At 33.4% G+C, this 17745-nt stretch overlaps 1 protein-coding gene across 1 annotated transcript in view; it reads right to left on the bottom strand.

The window, feature by feature from the left end:
- Window positions 1-4073: 4073 nt before the first annotated feature.
- Window positions 4074-17745, bottom strand: part of ADAM32 (ADAM metallopeptidase domain 32) — a 132533-nt gene continuing 118861 nt past the window's right edge. Inside the window, exons 21-24 of the mRNA XM_016127384.2 lie at window positions 9999-10037; window positions 7117-7155; window positions 4997-5035; window positions 4074-4195 (exon numbers count right to left, since the gene is read on the bottom strand). Coding sequence (XP_015982870.2) covers window positions 5005-5035; window positions 7117-7155; window positions 9999-10037 — 109 coding nt within the window. The 3' untranslated portion in view covers window positions 4074-4195; window positions 4997-5004. The remainder of the gene's footprint in view (window positions 4196-4996; window positions 5036-7116; window positions 7156-9998; window positions 10038-17745) is intronic.

The raw sequence follows: 17745 nt of genomic DNA, 5'->3' as shown, positions 1-17745 counted from the left end.
TCCAAATGCCTCACTGACCACTAAACTACATATGTATGTGGAAGACCCCAGGAAGTCTAGCAAAAAAAAAAAAAAAAAAAAAAAAAAAGTGAAGCAGAAAGATGGGAATCTACCTACTAGTGAAGGACCGAACTGCTCTTGGTGGGATTTGCAAGTTCTTTGCACTTTTGACTGAATTTATTCCCCAACTTTCATATATGTTCGGGTGGCAGAAAGTGGGAGCTTTCTGGCTTGAGGTTTCAAAGGGCAAAACTTAGGGTTGTCGAAGCAACTGGAAATTAAAAGGGAAGATAACTCTGAAAGCTAGGAATACATAGAGAGGGTAAAACACTCACGTACATGATGCCACGTATGAGAAATATAGCAGGTCCTTGAGTAATGTTGTTTAGTTCAAAGTCGTTTGTTACAACATTGATGAATGCCATAGGAATTTAACTCTTGTTTATATCAATTACCCTAAAATTGGCTTCATTATAGGTCATTTTGCTTAAAGTCTCAGACTCAATCAATGACATTAACTGAGAATTTACTGTACTGTGAAAGGCAAGATTGTAGTGACAGAAAACAAACCATTGGTTGTCCAGGACTCAGGATAAGGAGAAGGAACTGACTGCAAACAGGAACAAGGAAATTTCTCTGGAGTGATGGAAATATATTATGTACTGGGTGTGGTGGTGATTACATGACAGAATAATTAACCAACACAAATCCATGGGCACGCAAGGAAACTCTTGCCAAAGACTATGAGGAACACTTACAGGAGGTCAGCAGTGTTGTTTGTGATGACAGAAAACTGTAAACAACATAGCTGTTAATCACTACAGGAAATGGAGAAGAAAAATTAATAAATCCATATTATAAAATATTATGCAGCAGTTAGGTGGAATCAAATATTATTTCCATGCATGCCATATCAAACAATACATATCTAAAGGCATATACCAAGCACATTCAAATGGGAGTGTTTGGTTTAGCAGATCAGAATTTTAAAATAACTATTATTAACATGCCACAGAATTTGGAGGATAAAATGGACAAAAGGATGAAAAACATCAATAATTTCAATAGAAGATGGGAAACTAAGGAAAATCTAGAATTAAAAAAAATCATCAAATGGGCTTACAACAGATTGGACACAGCAGAAGAATCGGTAAGCTTAAGATAGGTCAACGGAAATTATCCAAGTTGAATTAAAAAGGGAAAAATAAAGAAAAATAAAACAGAACTTCAGAGAATTATGAAAATAGTTAATGAATAGGAAAATGTGTAACTGGAGTTCCCTAAGGAAACAGAGAATGAGGCAAAAGAAATATTTGAAGACATTCTTAATGGCTGAGAATTCTCCAAAATTATTGAAAGACATTAAGCAATAGGTCCACAAAGTAAGGTCAATCCAAAGAAAACCACCCTTAAGCAAATTATGATCAAACTTCTAAAATCAAATATATGGAAAAATTCTTAAGAGTTTCTGTGAGCAGGAGGGAGTGGATGGGAAATGGAGACATATTATAATCCACTATACCAAAAATAATAATAACTGACTTCTCATCAGAAATAAATAATGAAATCTGGAAGATAATAAAGTGCTGAAAAAAAAATGGCAACTTAGACTTCTATGTGCAATATAATTATATAATTATCTTACCACATGAAGGTAAATAAAAACTTTTTCGAATAGAAAAAAAGTTGAAGGAAAACTGCCACCATCAGAAGCACATTGTAAGGAATAATAAAGAAAGTTATTCAAGCTGAGGGATGTTATCCCATATGGAAGCACAGATCTAGAAGAAATAAAGAGTACCAGAAAGACAAACAGAAAAGACTAAATTTTCTGGAAAAATTTTTGCCCGTTTCAGGTGAAAATTACAATGTATATGAAAATTACAATGTATGTATTTATAATATATGTAGAATTAAATGTAGTAGCACTGGGAAGGAGGAGATAGTAGGACTCATACTGTGGTAAAGTTCTTTTGCTGTTTGTTAAACAGCATAATACTAATTCAAGGAATACTGTGATAAATTAAAGATGTATATTGTAATCTCTGGAATAATCCCCCCCCCAAAAAAAATTTTAAAGAACAGCTAAAAAGCCAATGCAGAAGAAAAAAGAGATTAATGCTAAATTAACCTAAAAGAAAACAGAGAAAAAAAACAGAATAACGAAAGGTATAACCAAAGTATCAGAAATGACATTAAATGTAATGTGCTTAACACTACAATAAAAAAAACTAAATTAAAAAAATACAAAACCCACTGTATGCTGTTTACATCAGATATATCTTAAATAGAAGAAAACATACATTGGAAGTAAAAGGATTTTTAAAAAAGATATCTCATGCAGGAACTAACTGTAAAAAAGCTGGTGTGGCTATATTAATATCAGAAAAAGTAGAATTCAAGACTAATAGTATAACTAGAGATAAAATGGAGCCTTATATATGATAAAGGGTCAATTTATGAGGAAAACATAACAGTCCTAGAGAAACATGCACTAAAATATAACTTCAAAATATATGAAACACAAATAATATACCTAAAACAAATGACATATCAACAATAACAATTGGCAATTTGAACATACCTCTCAGAAGAAATAAAATAAGATGAAAAAACATTAAGGTTTCAAAAACATTGTTAAAAAAATTTGACTTAATTTACATTTATATATTCGACAACTACAAAATGGGCATTTATTTTAGTGTATATGGAACAGTCACCAAAATAGACCATAGGCTGAATACAAAACGATAATTTCAAAGGACTGAAATTATGTAAGTATGTTCTCTGACCATGACTTAATTAACTAGAAATCAATAAGAAATGATTAAACTGAAAATATCTAAATATTTAGAAATTAAACAACATACTAAGTAACCCAAAATTCAGAGACCAAGATAAAAATCAGAAAATACTTTGATCTGAAGAATAATGAAAATAGAACATATTAAAATTTCTGAAATGAAGCTAAAGGAGTACATACATAAAATTTATACCTTTAAATGCATTAGAAAAGGTTTAAAATCAATTATCTAAACTTTCATCTTAAGAAGCTAGGTAAAGAGCAAAATTTTAAAATGCAGAAACCAATGAAATAGAAAACAGAGATGCAATAGAGAAAAATGAAGTCAAATATCTAAAGAGAGTAGATTAATTATATGGAAAAAAATCTTATCAAGACTGATTAGAAGCAGAATAAGTATCATCATGATCAGGAATGAAAGAGGGGCCATAATTATAGATTCTATAGACAGTAAAAATGATATTATGAAAAATCTTTTGCCAAAATATTGGCCATTAAATGAAATGGATAAATTCCTTTAAGATTACAGTATCTTTAAAAACTATAAAAAGATAAATGGAAAATCTGAATAGTCCACTATCTGTTAAAAAAATGAATCTATAATTTAAAATCTTCCCACAAATAAAACTCCAGCTTCATTGTTGAATTTTGCCAAATATTTAATTGAAAAACTAAACAATTTTATACAAACTCTTAAACATGAAAAAAATGAGAGAACTTTTTCCTGGCTTAGTTTATCAATCCTGATACCAAACTCTGATGAGAGATTAATCTTTGCCCCTGAAACCCATGCCCAAGCTCCTTGAGTCTTTCTGTCTTCTGGAATTCACCCTGCAGGTCAACCAGTAGAGGGGCAAGGAAAAGATGGTTGGTAGAGCAAGAGGCCTGGATGTTAAAGTACAGCCTCCAAAGCAAACCAGCCTCACTCAGAAGGCTGGTTTGGAGTTGTGGGAAGAGTGAGGTAGGCAAATGTCTGGATTTACTGAGACTAGCATGCAGCCAGCCAAGTTCTGTGAGAAGGAGAAGGACCATGGCCCACCACCTAGAGTCCTTTCCGAGTAAGTGCATTTATTATAAATCACTAGCTTCTGGGGCTCCAGACAGTAAATCCAATAGGGTGGTGGAAGAGCTGCAGAGAATAGCTCAGGGAGCTTGGAGGGGATGGAAATACCAGAGTTAAGGTGACTGTCTTTAATTAAGGGCCCTAAAGAGGCAGAAGAGCAGCCTCAGGGGCAGAGAGAGAGAGAGAGAGAGAAACATACACGCATGTAAATTGGTTCACACTCAGTTTATTGTTTCCTTCAGCCATGACCAGGAGAAGAAAGAAGGAATTTTCATTTCTCAATGAGACACTCAGTATTATCCATTGCCTTCTGAAGGAATTCCTAGTTACTGTGAAAGAGAACAAAGATACACATGCTTAATGTACTGATAGCAGATAGTAAATAAATTCCCTTCCATTGCAAAGCATATAGTTGGGGTACTGTGAAGCAAAAATTCATACGGCAGAAAAAAGAAATTCTAGAAAGAATTTTTACAATTTTGCTTCTGATATTATTTGACTGTAACTTACTTATTCTACAAGTTCTTGATAGTTGAGGAAACATCATTTAATTAGAAGTACTTGCAAATGAGAAAATCTAACATTTTTTTTTACACACAAGGAAATGTTAATATAACAATTAAGTTATATTTACATTTTTTAAAAATTTAAATACATGTTCATTTTACTTTTCCCATATCTTGGAGCCAATCATTTTTAGTTTTTCAGGTTATAAACAGTGTTTTTGCTACTTGGAAATGCATAGGCCTTAGTCATTGTATCTACAGTGCCAAATGGACAAAGTGACCCTGATTATGAATACATTTTATAGATTAATTTACAAATCTTATATCTTATTAGACTCAAATCTTTAATTCAATTTTGTCTATAAGAGCAAGTTCCCAACAAATTTGAGATCTTTACTAAACTGAGGAAAAAACACTAAGTGATTTAAATACCCATTAAAATAAATACATATATACATACATACATAGTCATTAATAATAAGATTAGTAAAGATTAATAAATTATTTTTGGTGTAGTACTTTATCAATTCATCTACCTAATATATACTAAGAAATTAATTATGGGTTGGAATTTCATTTTAATTTCAAACATTTATTTTAAGAGACACCTCTTAATGTACTTACCAATTGCTTTATGTTTGGGTGCTTTCTTGTGATTTGGATCTAGATTTTAAAAAATAATAATGTTATTGGTTTGATACAATTTGACAAAATTATATTATAATTTTTGACAGTTTTCTCCTCTTTCTTTTGGTAAAAGAGAAATATCTGCCAAATTTCTATTTTTATACTAATTATTCCCAAAAGTCAAAATCAAATTCTTGGGCTTCTTTCTTATTTTTATATACAAAGATTTCTTATCCGATACCCCAACAAAAAATGAGAAAGAAAAAGAATAAATTGAAGACAAATTAAATGAGGTTAATTGACAGAGAATACAGACAGTGAGATTAGGGAGAGAATTTGGTGATAGAGTAGTATAATTTTGCCCTTCCTTACTTCTGCTATTTTTAATATATTTGAAACTTATAGATTTCTCTTACTACTCTGATCACAAAGCACCTCTACTTAATATAGTTAATTCTCCCCCCAAAACAATAAAAGAACTTGTATATCTAGACTTGTGAATCTACTGACATGTACAACCCATTAGATCTCTAGCTTTAAAAAAAATTTATTGTTTTGGTAGTGTTTACCCAATAAATTGGTTCTACCAACATCTCCCATTGTCTTTCCAATTTAAAAAGTATATGCATTTGAAGCCTCTATAATTTTATTAACCAATGTCACTCCAAAAAATTTAATTTAAAAATACTGAAAATAAAAATTTTTAAAGAATAAGCAAGAAAAAGAAAATACAATGGGTGCTATACCAATAAAGCATAGCAACTAGGTCTGCCTAGGTTATTAAATTGAAATAAATAAATAATCCAAGAATTTTTTTCTGATATATGCTAAACACAAACTTGACTAATGGGTTAACATTCCAAGTTATATTCTTTGAATGCAATATATATTGTTTTATCCCTCAATCTAGTTGAATACCATTTCTAGAAGACGATGATTATGTGAGTGATACATGCTATCCTGAGATAAATAGGACAATTAGAGTAGTTTTAACATTAATTATGTGTGTATGTGAAGTTCAAGAGTAATCACCGATTCATTAAACAAGTATTTTTTGAGCATTTCTTCTGCTGGTGCTAACTATAAATTGGTTAGCGAAATACACATGGCCATTATCTTCGAGTGATTTGAGAATTTATAGGGAAAGTAATGCCTCTATGTAGGCATAAGTTTGAAAGAATTACAGTGTTTCAGCACTATATCACAAATCCTTTGGTAATGGTAACAGAGAATAGATACAATGAAGAAAATCAGCTTTTTTTCTTCATACTTAGTTTGGAGAAGGTAACTAATGTCTCTAAAGAAGTAACTATGTTAGGAGACATTCCAAAACAACAGAGAGCATAAAGGATATAGAAATGACATAGCTTCTCTATTGGAAGGGCTGACTTTATCAGGGAGGATGAAACTACATAATGTTGCAGCACAGCCTGAAAACTTAGCCTGTGGATATAAAGAATATTCTGGAAATCCAGTAGATTGACTATTACTAAAAGAAGATATCTTAAGGAAAAATGCCAGACAAAAAATAAGTAAATAAACTCTACAAGGGAGAAAGGAAGGTAAGCAAACCAGTATACACTTGATGACTTCAGAAGGATCACAATGCTACAACAGTGGAGCACTGAAAACTAAATTTCGGAAAACCTTTGCTAACATGATTGTGGGCTGTTGAAGAGGTCTGGAAGATGTAGCATTTTTAGTGTGTTCATGAAAAACTTAGATAAACTCCTCCTAAATGGAATAATCAGTTACTTAGTTGTTCATATTGAGTTTGTGGGTATAAACAAAAAACAAAAATGTAATATTTCCTTGGTGTATCCCATCGCAAGGATGCAAAAATGTCCTGCTTACGAATGTTCACAAAACAGTTATAAATATCTTGTCTCTTATTAGATTTAGCTAGTCTTTTCCTATGTATTTAAAGAGTAGGAAATCAATACAAATTTAGTCAATTGAAGAAAAAATATTGAGTTAATTAATATTTAATGGGAAATATTTATGTGTTTTTAATGCAAAACTACTAACTATGGCATTAACTAATATTGAGCAATTATTTGTTCATTCTAATTTCCAGCATATATGTATTTATAAGAAACACTCTCTAAGTTACTTACCTGCTAGTATATGTTTGGGCACTACTTTCTGACTTGGATCTAATAAAAATAAAAATAAAAATAATGTCTAAAAGTTAATACTAAGAAACTTGCCTACTTTAAGAATGAAGATCAGGCCATTTTATACTAAAACTAATTCTTTAACACCTGAGGCATACAACTAAGTAGCATTCTTATTTGTCCAACATCAAGTATAACAATCAGTGCAAAATTTAAATCCTCCAGTAGGGAAAAGTATCAAGATAGCAAACATATATTTTTTTCTTAATCTTTTCTAAGCACAGCATGTAAGTTTGATTCTGAATGCCTAAATTTGGCCTTCAGCTCCAACCTATCTTTTTATTTCTTGATATGTAATATGCCATATATTGCAAATTAAAATTCACATTTACCTCTGGGCAATATAACAGACTGAACTGTCAGGAAAACTTCCCATTTCTTTCCACGTAAAAGCTGAAGAAAATAGCACAAAAATATAATATCCAACTGAGACAGAGAGCCAGAAAAGGCTTTTCCTTCCATCAGTAAAATATGATAAACTAGAAGTTCAGAGGGAAAATAGGAGGAAAAACTGAATGACTATAAGAGAATCTACTTACACCCTAAGGGATATTGTTTTACTAACCCTACCTTGGAAGAAGTTGATTGCACAGATACTTAGATGTTAGAAAGCTAGAACAAAGCCCAAGCCTGGTAGCCTTAAACGGGGATAATAAAAACTAAAGTGACTAGGAATTCAACAAATTGTTTCAGCCATGCAGATGGAAAAGAATCACGAGAGATGCAGAACCCCGGGCCTGCACCATGTATAGGGGCAGGACCCCAATTCATCAATTACACTACCCCAAAATTTAAACTATCAAGCATAGAAAATGTTAAAACCTTCGTGCCCGCAAGATAGGCAAACCAGAAACACTCCCCTATTCCTAATGTACGCTTCTACAAATCAGGGCATGCAGAATCCCTATAAGAACAATCGTCACCCCTGAAGATGAGCTTACAAGTCTAAATTATAAAATACTATGTGTTAAATGCCCACAGTAACAGCACCGCAGAAAAATTCATACAATAAGATCAACGGATAATATGAAAACCTTTAATAGAAATGTTTAGGATCTTCACAGAGATCAAGTTAGAAATTAGGCAAGAAAAGGATAGCTGTTAAGAAAATAAGTGATTTGGAAACTCATATGAGAATATCAACATCACACAGAGAGGTGAAAAGGCACAATGTATGAACATTCAAGTTAGAACATGGAGGCTGAAGTGAGAAGACTCTCTCAAGTATAGTCCTTTTAGATGGAGAAAAGAAAAAGAATGGGGAAGAGTAAATAATTGAAGAGATGATGACTAAATTTTTTCCAGAATGAATGACCTGAGTGATGATATTAAAAGACTATATTGAATCTAGAGCTAAATAAGTAAAAAAAAAAAAAAAAAAAAAAAGTTCTATTGGAAAATATCATAATAAAATAATTAAATATTCAAGACAAAGAGGAAACCCAAAAAGCTATTTAAGAAAAATGAAAGGTAATAAAAAGTCAAAAAATAACATATATTGGCAAGAATGTGGAGAAAAGAGAGTACTCGTGCACTGTTAGTGGGACTGCAAACTAGTACAACCCCTATGGAAAACGGTATGGAAATTCCTCATAAACAAAAAATAGGAATACCATATGACCTAACAATTCTGCCTCTGCGTATTTATTCAAAGAAAATGAGAATGCTAATTTAAAAAGATACATGCACCCCTATATTCACTATAGCATTACTTAAAATAGCCAAGGTATGAAAGCAAACTAGTAAAATAGGGCAGGCAGAAAAAGACGTATGCCATATGGTTTTACTTATATGTGAAAACTAAAAAAAAGAGCAAACAAAATAAAACAAAAACAGACTCGTAAAAACAGAGGCCAATGGAATGGGGCTTGGTTGAAAGGGAAAGGGAATATAGTCAATAATATTGTGATAAGTTTGCAAGGTGACAGATGATTCTTAGAATTAGTGGGGTGATCACATTTTAAGGTATAAAAATGTCAAAGCACTATATTGTACATCTGGAACTAATATAACCAATACTGTATGTGTTCTGGATGAAGAGGAAGGCCTCTTCTGGAATCAGAGAAATTATACAACCTTGTTGTGCAGCCTAGAAAGTTTACTCTATAGAGTTGGATGTCTCCTAGGATAGTAGTGGACTTTGGAAGAACCTCGTAGGTATAACACTAGCTCCATATACAAGTAAATAAAGACTTTACAAGTCAGAGAGGGAAGAGTGAAAACCCCCAAATATTTTATATTTGCAGAAGGACTCCAAACCCAAAACTGTTGGATATGGGGAACTGAATACTTATTGTATTATTATACAAAAATATCCACCTTTTGGGTAATGAAGGGGGATCTAATTAAAACTACTTTGTAATACTGAGAGCCTATGGAAGATGTAAAATTATTGTTCCCTTATGATGTTTTCCTTCAGCAAATTTTTCCTAAGTTACCACAGTAAGCAAGCATTCATTGAGTCATTCATGAGCATACATGTTGAGCTTCTAGTTGTAGAGTATACAAATAAGAAAGTAAACTTCCCCATTTATGAGTTAACTTCATAAACATTACACATCATTTATTTCTAGTATATTCTTTCTCAAGAATAAACTTCCAATATAGAGTAACAAATTGAAGGAAAGAAGACATTGATTTATTTAGATGAATACTAGTTACCAGATTGGTAACTAGGTTATTTTTTGGTGTAGAACCTTACCAACTTTTGCTGCTTAATTAATATTTAGCAATTAATTGTTGACTATCAATTTGTTTACCTTATTTTTTATCTTATTTTTTAAACACATACTTATTTTTTAAAATACCTCTAATTTACTTACCTGACAGTATCTGTATAGCTGCTGCTTTCTGATATGGATCTAAATGAGAATGAAAATAATGTTTCTAAATTAATGCTAAAAAAAAAAATGTGCCTTCATAACAAATTAAGGTCAGATCATTTTATAATCTTCAACAACTCTTTTATACCACTAACTATCAATGATGAATAATTTCAAACGATTACTAAATTAGGGGAGGTAAATAAGTAAAATTCCTTTTTATACATATACCATGTCCATAAAGAATATAAATTTCAAATCCCCAACTAAGGAGAGGAATAAGTAAATAGATTTGCTTTTCTCCTTATCACTTCCCAGTACAGAATATATGCTTGATTTTGAGTCTGATTCTAGCCTTCAGGTTCCAACCTAATGTTTTACCCACCAACTTTTACATAATCAGGCAGACTGGGCTCACAGGGCTCTTCCCCTTTCCTATCCTAGACATAGAGATGGTGGGGGGAAAAATAACACAAAATACAAGCCAAAATTTAAAGAAAGGGACATTTCTAATGAGAATTGGAAAAAAAGAGGAAATTGAAAACACAAAAGATAAATAGGAACCAAAGCTAAATTTCCTCATAAGTATATAAATCATTTGTATATATCAGCTTATAATGAGTTGAGACATCCTAGAAAGTTGGAACTGACTTCCTTAATCCAGGAAGCCATGAAAGGTCATACCATCCATAAAATGGGGATACTAAAAGCTGCGACCATTAGTCTTTGAGATGTGGCAGGTAAATTTCTTTAGAAATATAGATGGAAAAGGATCACCTGGAGACACAGAACCCTAAGTGCTTAAAATGGTTTAGAGATATGGAAAACAAAAATATCACATAGAGAACAAAGAACCTTAAGTCTCTCATGAGTATAGGTTCACGATGACAATGCATGCTTCCTTTGAATTCTAGATCTCTAGGTGAAACAAGTACAATTAAAATTGATGACTTAAGAAAGTAGAACATGAAATAATTTCCATGAGGAGAATTCTACAAAGCAGATGTGCAGAATTCTCATGAGACAATCATTACTGCTTAAGATGGCCTTACGATCAAATTATGAAGCCACTAAGAGGTAATGCCCACAGCCAGAACTAAAAAATTTCTACAGCAAAAATTATAGGTAAAAGAAAAACTTTAAGAAAAAAAAAAAAAAGAATGTTTAGGATTTCCATAGAAATCAATAAGGGAACAGAATATATTAAATAAGAAATGATAAAACTGAAAAAAAAAAGAATTGCTGATTTTTAAATTGTTTAGGAAATCACACAGGACACTAAGTAAACAGAAAGATGATATAAAAGACTAGCAAAGAAACACTAAGAAATACAGATGTAGAAAATTTAGAATGAGAGATTCAACATTTAAAGAGAAAAAGTCTAGAACTTTTCCAAATTGAAGAAAGGTATGAGCTTCACACTGAAGGAAAATACTGAGTTCAGTTAATGAGTTAAAAAAAAAAAAGTCTCTCTCATATCATGGGAGGAGAAACACGGCAGAGTGAGAGATATCCTCAGATCTCTCCCCTTGAAACAACAATAAGCTGAATATCTAAAACCAAACAAAAACACCCAAACTGCACACTAGCACATCTGAGTCTGGGATCTGCACACAAGAGCTACCACATGTCAGAACCCCAGGTGTCAAGTGGTGGACTGGGAGACACAAAGAAGCTAACTCTCGTAGCCCTGGGGCTCCCTGTAGGAGGAGGGACAGAGGAGAAGGAGCAGCAACTTCCCTGAACAGCCCTGCCTGGAAAAGCTGTGAGCTCCATGCAGCAAGCAGCAGTGCCCAGTCATCGGGGCAGAAGGCAGAGTAATGGGGACAGCAGAAAAGCAGGGACAGCAGAGAAACAACAGTTGATTATTACTGGCCCCAGTTGCAAAACCAAGGCTGAGCCACAGCCCCCAAACCCCAAACCAAAGAGCCGCTCCCGCCACACACTCCGAGACCAATCACCGCAGAGCCCCAGGGAATCTGAGCAAACGCTGCTAAGACTGTCGCTGACAGTGAAGGGAACTGAAACTAAAGGGAGCAAGTGTGATTAAATAGCTACAAGAAAATTAAAAGGCAGTTTTAAGGCTTTCTATAAAGCAGGATTCAAGAGGCTTAGACGCCACCTACTGGAAACCAAAAAAAAAGTGCCTTCTCTGCATCAGGCTAAAGAGAGACCTTTATATAATAAATATTCTTTCTTTGAAAACAACAGAATACACTTCTATTAATGCCCAGGTGCAGAAATAGTTCCTTAAATATCATGAACAACCAAGTTGACAAGGCATCTCAGAAAGACAAAGCAATGTCCAGAAAATAAGCTTACGGACATAGAAATATGCAACTTAAATGACAGAAAATTTAGGACAGTATTTCTGAGAAAACAAAATGAGTTCCAAAAGGAATCATATCAACAATTTCGGAAATTAAAAAAACATCTAGATGAGCAGACGATGGAGTCTGAACCTCTCAAAAAAAAAAAAAAAAGCAGAATAGACACTGTGGAGATGAAGAACACACTGCAAGAGTTGAAAAATGAAACAGCAAGCTTGGGAAATAGAGTCGACTAAATAAAAAAAAAAAAAAAGCTTAGTGATATCAAAGACAGAAATCTAGAAATAAATTGGAAGGAAGAAGAGAGAAACCTAAGAATGAAAAATAGTGAAAGAGAAATACAATAAGTAGCTGATACCATCAGGAGAGGAAACGTAAGAATAATGGGCATTATCGAAGACGAAGAAAAGGGGAGCAGAGACTAGAAAGCATTTTCAGACAAATAGTGGACGACAATTTCCCAAATCTAAGGAATGAGCTGGAGCTTGGAATTCAAGAAGTCAACAGAACATCCAATTATCTCAACCTAAAAAGTCCTTCACAAAGACACATTGTATTAAAGTTATCAAAAATCAGGAACAAAGAATTCTCAGGGCAGCCAGGGCAAAAAAGAAAAAAAGAAAAAAGGTAACATATAAAGGAAAACCCATTCAAATATCCTAAGACTTCTTAGCACAGATCTTACAAGCCAGAAACAAATGGAATCAAATATTTAAACTGCTAAGTGAAAGGACCTATCAACCTAGAATAATGTATCCAGCTAAGCTCTCCTTTAGATATGAAGGAGAAATGAAGACCTTTTCAGACATACAAAAATGGAGGGAATTCTCCACAAGGCCTGCACTACAGGAAATACTGAAAGGTTGTCAGCTCATCTAAAACAAAATGACAAAACAAATGAACCAAAATACATAATTATGAGTAAAGTGACTATCAGGCAAATAGAAGCAGAGTACAACCCTTACTAAGAACAGGGCATTATAAGCTTAAATAATAAATAATACGAAGAGCATTGCTATAGCAAGATAGTAATGAACATTCAGCATACATAGGGACAAATTGAGATAACAATGACTGAGCAGGGGAGGATTCAAAGATCTAAATTTGCAAAGGACAAAGGAGATAAGGCACATACAGAAGAAAATGGACGACTGTGTATATGTATGTGTGTGTGTGTGTATGTGTATATATGTGTGTGTGTACATATATGTGTGTGTGTGTATAACTATCCTTTTCATATTTGTAAGGGTAATCACACACCAAAGACTCAGAAGTATGTAACATAAAACAAGAACTGAGGCAAAACTCTCAAAAGCCAACCAAAATAAAGAAAACGGAAGCATAAAGAGAGGGAAGCAATGGAAACACTGAACTACCAGAAAGTAAAAGATAAAATGGCTATATGAAGACCTCGTATTTCAAAAATCACCATAACAGGAAAAGGACTGAACTCACCAATAAAAAGGCAGCACAGAGTTGCACAATGGATCAAAAAACAAATGCTCCAACCATATGCTCCTCCAGGAGGCACATCTCAGCTCCAAAGACAAATATAGACTCAAAGTGAAAGGATGGAAAATGATATTTCAAGTGAATGGCATTTGGAGAAAAGTGAGTGTAGAGGTACTAATATAGGATGAAACAGACTTCAAAATAGAAAAGGTAAAGAAAGATATTGAGGTACACTTCATAATGATAACAGAAATCACACACAAAGAAGACAAAACACTTATTAATATCTGTGCTCCCAATCAGGGAGCACCAAAATATGTAAAGCAATTCCTAACAGAACTAAAGAGAGAAATAGACCAAAACACTATCATAGTAGGGGACCTAAATACCCCACTGTTGGACATGGACAGATCATTCAAACAGAAAATCAATAAGGAAATAACATCCTTAAATAATGCATTACACCAACTGGACATAATTGACATTTACAGAGACTTCCATCCCAAAACAGCTGCTTATACAATCTTCTCTAGTGCACATGGAATGTTCTCAAGAATTGACCACAAACTGGGACACAGAGATAGCCTCAACAAATAAAAGAGGGTTGAAATCATACCAACCATATTAACTGATCATAAAGCTTTGAAACTAGAAATCAACAGCAAAAAGATATCAGGAAGAACTACAAATACATGGAGATTAAGCAACATGCTACTGAAGAATAACTGGGTCAGAAGAAATAAAAAGAGAAATCAAGAGATACACAGAAATGAATGATAATGATAGTACAGCATATCAAAACTTTTGGACATGGCAAAAGCGATCATAAGGAGAAAGTTCATATCATTACAGGCCTATCTTCAAAAATAAGAACGAGCCCAAATAAACAACCTAATGTTTCATTTTAAAAAACTAGAAAAGAAAAAACAAATAAAGCCTAAAGTCAGCAGAAGGAAAGAAATAATCAAAATTAGGGCGGAAATAAATGAAATTGAAAACAAACAAACAAACAAACAAACAAAACAAAAAAAAATAAATGCAAGTAGAAAAAGAAAATATTTAAAAAGTATCAACAGAAAAAATAAAATGGCAGAATTTAGTCTAAATATATCGATGAACATAAGTATATAAATATATAAGTTAATCTATTGAGAAACTCTTGAGATTACTTATTTTTAATCCTCTTGGCAGGATGTTTTTCAGAGACCAACTTAAATAAAAGATTGAAAGAAAGATGATGGAAAAGTTATATCAGCTAAATCTAACAAACAGAATGTTTGTATAGCAGTTATAAAACAGTGAAAACTAAATTTATGGTTAAGAAACATTAATAAGGACTTCAATAATAAAACATTAATAATAAAAAGAAGAGCACACTTAGGTCAATGTAATTAGTTTTCCCCAACCCATAATTTTTATAGAAATTTATACATGAGCTCTGTCACAGTTTGTCAAATGTCAGGCCTATGCTTGCTTACCAGAGCAGTACTTGAATATACAATCATGCATCACTTAATAACAGAGGTATGTTCTGAGAAATGCATCATTAGGTGATTTAGGAATTGTGCAAACATCATAAAGCACACTTCCACAAAGCTAAATGCAAAAGTAGGTCTATTGTTCCCAGGCTATAAACCTGTACAGCATGTTACTATACTGAATACTGTACAAAATTATAACACAATGTAAGTATTTGTATATTTAAGCATATCTAAACATAGGAAATATACAGTAAAATTATAGTATAACAGATAAAAAAATAGCACAACTGAGTAGGGCACTTATCATAAATGGAGCTTGCATGACTGGAAGTTGCTCTGGATGAGTCGGTGAGTATGTAGTAGTGAATGTGAAGGCCTAGGACATTACTGTACATTATTGTAGACTTTATAAACCCTGTCCCGCAAGCCTTGCCCCAGGTTCCTTCCAACAGGGTCAGAAACAGAACATCAAAGCTGTCAATGCTACTCCCTGAATAGTGCAAGCGGGCTAGATTGATTCAAAATATAGAGGAAAAACTGGATGCATAAGGCATAGATCACCATAATAATGACTGCCAAGAGGGAATGAAAGGTGGCCTGAGGATCACTAGGAATAACAAATCAAAATAGAGAAATAAAAGAACATAAAAGATTACCATGGAAATTTGGCTCTGGCTATGTCATGTTATAGCAGTGGCCAGACTAAGGAACTTTGCAGTAGTCATAAAAACAAGTTTGCTTAACATTGAGAGAGTGTAGAACTGACTCAATTATTGACTTTGAAATTTGTTTTGGATCCGTTGACCCTATCTGGCTCAAAGGATTCTCTCTGGCATTGAATTGATAGAAGAAATAAAACTTACCTATGCTTTACAACATTACAACCTGAAAATATCTTCATAGTCAGGGACAGGCTGGCTCCACACTAACCATAGAAAGATTTTACCAAAATGGCAGTAGCATTTAATACTTGCAAAGGTAGCTCCTGTGAACCTATGTCCTTGTATAGAATCTTAGGTCCTCAACGAAGAATTTACAACAGTGTACTCTAATGACCAGGAAGCTAGATCTGGGAGGGCTATAGCACCCTCTGAATATGTTGTGACAGGGGGACAGATTCTCTGTGCCGAAGCAGGTCAGTGTCTGACTGATTGGGAGATAATTTATACAATCAAAATTGAGATATTGTGAGTGAGAAGAAATGTATTAGCAAGCGCTACAGATTTTTCTCCACCAGAGGGAAAAAATATTTTTTCCTGAATAGCTTTTCATTTTTTACAAGAAATTTACTCCATTATAATCTTACAGGACCACCATCATATATGAAGTCCATTGTTGATCAAAACGTCATTATGTGGCACATAACTATAATCCAAGTTGGGTCACTTCTAGGCACTATATAGGCATAACTCATTTTATTATTCTTCACAGATTTTGCTTTTTTTTTTTTTTTTTTTTTTTTTACAAATTGAAGGTTTGTGGCAACCCTGTGTCAAACAAGGCTATCAGCACCATTTTTCCAACAGCATTTGTTCACTCTATGTCTCTGAGTCACATTTTGATAATTCTAATAATATTTCAAACTTTTTAATTATTTTATTTGTTATGGTGACCCATGATCAGTGATTTTTGGTGTTACTATTGTAATTGTTTTGGGTATCATTAATCATGTCCATATAAGATTACAAACTTTATGGATAAATTTTGAGTGTGTTCTGATTATTCCACTGACCAGCCATTCCCCTGTCACTCTTTTTCTCCTTGGGCCTCCCTATTCTCTGAGACACAACAATATTGAAACCAGGTCAATTAATAACCCTAAAATGGCCTCCAAGAGTGCAAGTGAAAGGATGTATTTCATGTCTCTCACTTTTAATCAGAAGCTAGAAATGATTAGGCTTAGTGAGGAAGGCATGTCCAAAGCCAAATCAGGCCAAAAGCTAGGCCTCTTGTGCCAAACAGTGAGCCAAACTGTCAGTGCAAAGGAAAACATCTTGAAGGAAATTAAAAATGCTACTCCATTGAACATGCAAATGATAAGAAAGCAAAACAGCCTTATCACTGATATGAAGAAAATTTTAGTGGTCTGGATAGAAGCCACAACATTTCTTTAAACTAAATCCTAATCCAGAGGAAGGCTCTAAATCTATTTGATTCTTTGAAAGCTGAGAGTGGGGGTGAGGAAGCTGCAGAATAGAAGTTTGAAGCCAGCAGAGGTTGGTTCATGAGGGTTAAGTAATGAAGCTGTCTCCATAATATAAAAGTGCAAGATGAAGAAGCAAATGCTGATGTAGAAGCTGTAGCAAGATCCAGAAGATCTAGCTGAAATAATTAATGAAAGTAGATACACTAAACAATATATTTTCAATTTAGATAAAACAGCTTTATGTTGGAAGAAGATGCCACCTTGGGCTTTGAGAGTTAAAGAGAAGTCTATGCCTAGCTTCAGAGCTTCAAAAAACAGGTTGACTCTCTCATTAGGAG

This window comes from Rousettus aegyptiacus, unplaced genomic scaffold (genome assembly GCF_014176215.1).
Source record: "Rousettus aegyptiacus isolate mRouAeg1 unplaced genomic scaffold, mRouAeg1.p scaffold_m13_p_11, whole genome shotgun sequence".
Taxonomy (NCBI): Eukaryota; Metazoa; Chordata; class Mammalia; order Chiroptera; family Pteropodidae; genus Rousettus; species Rousettus aegyptiacus.
Note: the sequence above shows the minus strand (reverse complement) of the source record. Positions and strands in the feature narration are given on the sequence as shown.